This window comes from Pseudoliparis swirei, chromosome 4 (assembly GCF_029220125.1).
Source record: "Pseudoliparis swirei isolate HS2019 ecotype Mariana Trench chromosome 4, NWPU_hadal_v1, whole genome shotgun sequence".
NCBI lineage: Eukaryota > Metazoa > Chordata > Actinopteri > Perciformes > Liparidae > Pseudoliparis > Pseudoliparis swirei.
The window spans coordinates 21,134,000-21,138,320 of record NC_079391.1 but is presented as its reverse complement, the minus strand read 5'-3'; the positions used below and the strand labels follow the sequence as shown (position 1 = coordinate 21,138,320).

At 43.3% G+C, this 4,321-nt stretch overlaps 1 protein-coding gene across 1 annotated transcript; it reads right to left on the bottom strand.

Annotated features, from left to right (window-relative positions):
- Window positions 1-458: 458 nt before the first annotated feature.
- Window positions 459-4,058, bottom strand: LOC130192445 (phosphorylase b kinase regulatory subunit alpha, liver isoform-like). Its single transcript, XM_056412452.1, has 6 exons — window positions 3,956-4,058; window positions 3,641-3,721; window positions 3,243-3,415; window positions 2,994-3,138; window positions 2,813-2,891; window positions 459-788 (listed from the first exon to the last, which is right to left on the bottom strand). The coding sequence occupies exons 3-6, from the start codon at window positions 3,345-3,347 to the stop codon at window positions 479-481; spliced, it is 639 nt and encodes a 212-aa protein (XP_056268427.1). The 5' UTR covers window positions 3,348-3,415; window positions 3,641-3,721; window positions 3,956-4,058; the 3' UTR covers window positions 459-478.
- Between the last annotated feature and the right edge of the window lie 263 nt (window positions 4,059-4,321).

The following is a 4,321-nucleotide window of genomic DNA, read 5'->3' as shown; positions in this document are numbered from 1 at the left end:
CTGCTCACCCTCCCATCAGCTCTCCCCCTACAGCTGGAGGAAAGGTGTCCCAAAACAACAGCAAGCTCTGCTGGCTGAGGTTTGTGAAGACACAAGAAATGACACAAAGGAAGTATCATCAGACTGTCCTCGCCAACCTAAAGAACCTTTGGACCCATGCAGCTGGCTAAGAACATATGAGAACTTGAGGGGTTACGTAATAAACACATGAGTCCAACTTGTTTGAAGGATTTCTGCTATTTTTCTTAACTGTATTTCAAAAATGTATTAGTGAAGAATTTATCCATTTGAATTGTTGTATTTCAGATTATGTTGTGTGTGTGTATTGTGAATGAATAAACAAATGTGTAAATCACCATTTTCAGTCATTGGCATGATTGGTGTGAATGCTTAAAGCATTTAAATTCTTAACCCCGGCTATTACTTATTCAAACTTAACGATTCACATTTATGTAAAATCTCAGGGAAACATGTTTATTCATAACATTTTGCTTTGGCAGACAACAGACTTATATATTTGGCCATAAGTGTTATATCTCTCGCTCTCTCTCTCTTCTTCTCTCGCTACTTCTCTCGTGGTTGACGAGGGCAACACATAGCCATCGATGGACAGGCCATGGCACTTCTGCAGGATCTTCCAGACCTTCCGGTAGAACCCCACTGGTGCTCTGTTGACAGCTCCATCCAGCCTGTGTCTCCTCAGCCACTGGCCTTGCCTGTCCTCCCAGTGGCGCTGTCCATCTCCTGGACCGGGGCCCACTGGGGGTGGAGGAGGGGCTGCTGCAGCGCTGTGGTGAGAGAACAGTCAATACTTTCACACATATTCAGTAGCGCGACTGATTTTAAACCTTACGTCCAAGTACTTTAAACACATTCCTTATATTCACTATTACACTCGTCAGTCATGTATGTACCACTCAGCACAGTTTTTCCCACAAACATTAGCAAGTCTTTACAAATCATTTCTTAAGGAATGATCACTGAAAACCCTTTTAGTTGTTCATTTAGAAGGGTTTCACTTCCAATTGTTGATGGCATTTGGCTCTCGTTCCTCTGGCGATGAATGCACCGTTTTGAGCACTTTATACACATTTCTTCAATGTAAACTATAATGCAGTTATCCTGGTTTCAGAGCTTAAACGATGAGCTTTGTACTCCTATAACATTCTCACAATGGACAGTTAAAAGGTTTAAACACGATGCAGCAGATCGATAAATATCCTCTTTGATTCCACACATTCCTTGTCAAACCCTGTCGTCAGCCGCTGACTGAAGTGACATCACTTCACGCAGCTCATTCTGGAGCCCCAAAAGCTTTAGGAAACTTTCCCCACACTATGCAGTTGCACTCCACGAGACCTGTAAACAGTCTGTGATGTCGGGTGAGTCCCCCTTTACGATAGTGAATCGTCCCTCCTGCATCACCAGGTATATGGTACTGACAAGAGTAATAGCACATGCAGGTGTGTCACCATAACAATACATGTGAATAAGGTCTCTCACTCTCACACAAAATTCCTCAGTGTGAACATTCCTAACACATTAGTTCCTGTGCAGCATTCATTTGAGTCGAGTGCAATAAGACACCAGTTGTTACACTTTCCTGAAATCATTATTGGCTTCTTTAATGTAAGAATAAAATACTTTTCACGATGTCGAGAAGTATGGAAGGCTGTACACGGACACTGAAGATCATGCCCTACTTTCTACAAAGCACCTCACAGAGCCACTTGCATGGCTCTTAACCTTTCCATTCAGAGGTCAGGAACCAGGCTACAGCATAAGTGTCCAACGGCGTTGTTTGCTTTTGCCTCTGTTCATCAGTGCGCCCAATCCAGTCAACAGCCACGAGTCCTGCCGTCTCCATCCATGAACTCGGCCACACTGGAGCCACAAAGACTGAACGCACAGGGATACACAAGCTGAAGAGCGAGATAAAAAAAGGTGGGAATACAAATAAATGAACATAAAAAAACAACAGGATACTAATTGGGGTGTGTCTTTGTAAATATGCTGTGACATGGGCTTCACGTGCTTTGATCTCTTTCTCTCTCTCTCTATCTGAATAGAATAACGGTGTTCTTGCTCTTGGTTTTCAGCTGGATGACCTCGGCCTCTCAGTGTGGGTTGGGTTTGATCATATTTAGCATGTTTCTAACGCCAGCCTTGCGTCATACACGTTGCTGGCTCGTAACCTTCCGTCGGCCACAGCGGCCTCCACAGCCGAACGATTTTCACTTCATCACATACCAGTGGGAGATTATGATTGACTTTCCACTAGTTGCACACGTTGAGTTAGGCTTCTCACTCTCCAGATCAAACATCTCCGTGTGGCTGCAGTATCATCATGACTGTTGTACGAGAGCCATGGGAACCATCTCAAGCTCTTCTCTGTCGTCCATATCCATGTGTAGATCTTCAGCGGCGGTCTTTCCTTGAGTAGCAATGTCACATCTCCTCGCTCCACGGTAAACCATTTCACCTCATCGGCTTCCAATTAACTGGGTTTGTCCTCCGTTGGGTTGCCGTGGTTTTGTATTTAGTATTTTGTGGAGACGGCAACATATTGTGTGTCTCTCTAAATTTCAAGGATAAGGCTGGCATTGTTTTTTGTTTGAGTTTAAAAAATTGATCTCACAATCCAAAATATAAATAACACCAGCCTTGTCCTCTTCCGTGTCTGCTGAGGTGTATTAATATGCATGAATTATTGCATGGAATGTATAACTATAGATACGGGCTTCACATTGTCACGTGACAGACATTTCAACACACTAATAGGATGACGTTTCTGTGTCAGATAAAAACAGACCTCGCTCCAGCAAAATAGCCATCCTGTAGCTTCCTGAGGGTTGCTAGGATACACGGATCAATCGCATCTCCATGCTCAACTGCACATAAAAAGTAAACAAATGCGGTGAAGCGACAAAATACTCAATATTGAACATAACCAAGACCTTTTTGGCCAAAAAAAGGGTTAGGAGCCTTATTACCCAGCATGCTGCGGGTGATGGAAAAAGTGAGAGTGGGCCGCCCTGTCATCCTCCAGCAAGAGGAGAGATAGGCCAGCTCTGTTCGTAACATCTCCACAATCATCTGGTTGTCCAGCGCTAGGTAGAAATGGTGCTGATCCAGAAACTGGAGGACAGGACAGAAAGAAAGCAAACAAAGTATTAATCAGCCGTATTCATTACCACCACTTCTACGGTTGTGAGCATTGCAACATCTCAAGCCAGTTTTACCTGCGGGGTGAATATATAAGAGCGATTTCTGATCTCGTAGAATTTGGATGTTCCCAGGACTCCAATGTGTCTGTAGGGCCGGCCACTAGGCAGAACCTCTGACATCGTCTGGGCCACGACCCCGTGATCACTGAGCAACTCCTTGATCTCCTCCGACTCTGCTACAACACAAACTGATACACACAAATGAAAAGAATTACATCATAATCTGCATATCAACCAATACTAACATCAGTGTGACACATCAGATGAGCCTTCCTTCTTCTTTGCTCCTGATGGACACACGATGGAGTGTTGGTTATTTCTATTTCTTTTATTGGTACCTTATTTTTCCACTTTTTGTGGGATTTAACAATGTTTTATTTACATTTCCCTCAGACTAATGATACATCACCAACCTTGTACCACAACATCTGGCTTGAAGTTAGTAGAGAACTTCCTGTTGAGGGGATCTATCTCTTCTGGTGCTAAAAAAAACCCTTCAAACATAAAGAAAAAGAGAGAAGATGTGACAAAGGCAAACGATGGCCGTGTTCTTTCCTTACTTTTATGTTTATTAAAGAGATCTATTTAGCATAGCTCCATTGTCTATTGTAGACATCTTGTAATTGTGCATTTCCTCCTCATTTACAACATTTAATCATCATAATATTTCCAGACAGCTGCTAAGTGTTGCAAGCCAACATGAGGTGTTCAAGGGAACCTGTGAATACCTCGGACAGAAGACAGCCCAAGATGTAGAGCGACTGGCCCCACATGTGCGGCAGCTGCCCCATGGCCACCCTGTCCACTGAGTGAGGATTGCTGTACTCCTCCTCCACCTGTTGGAGGCAAGACATTTACACTGGTAATATATGTAAATAGAGCAATGAGAAAAAAAAGACTGTTAGACTGTATTATGGTGTAGCAAACTGGACGTCCCGGGCTCGATATAAAATGAGAATCTGAATCCGATAGATACGTTTAACAATATTTAATGGCAAGAAGTCTAAGCAGTAAATTGAAGCTACGATTTTAGGGCCGACCGGAATATTACGCCACAGACTAACAGCAAAGTAGCTGATAGGGAATTAACTGTC

Coding starts and splice junctions, on each gene's coding strand:
- LOC130192445 (XM_056412452.1), bottom strand. CDS start 3,347: ATGTCAGAGGTTCTGCCTAGTGGCCGGCCCTACAGACACATTGGAGTC. Junction 2,892..2,993: donor CATCACCCGCAGCATGCTGG/GTAATAAGGCTC, acceptor TTTTATGTGCAG/TTGAGCATGGAGATGCGATT. Junction 789..2,812: donor GGCTATTTTGCTGGAGCGAG/GTCTGTTTTTAT, acceptor CTCTCACCACAG/CGCTGCAGCAGCCCCTCCTC.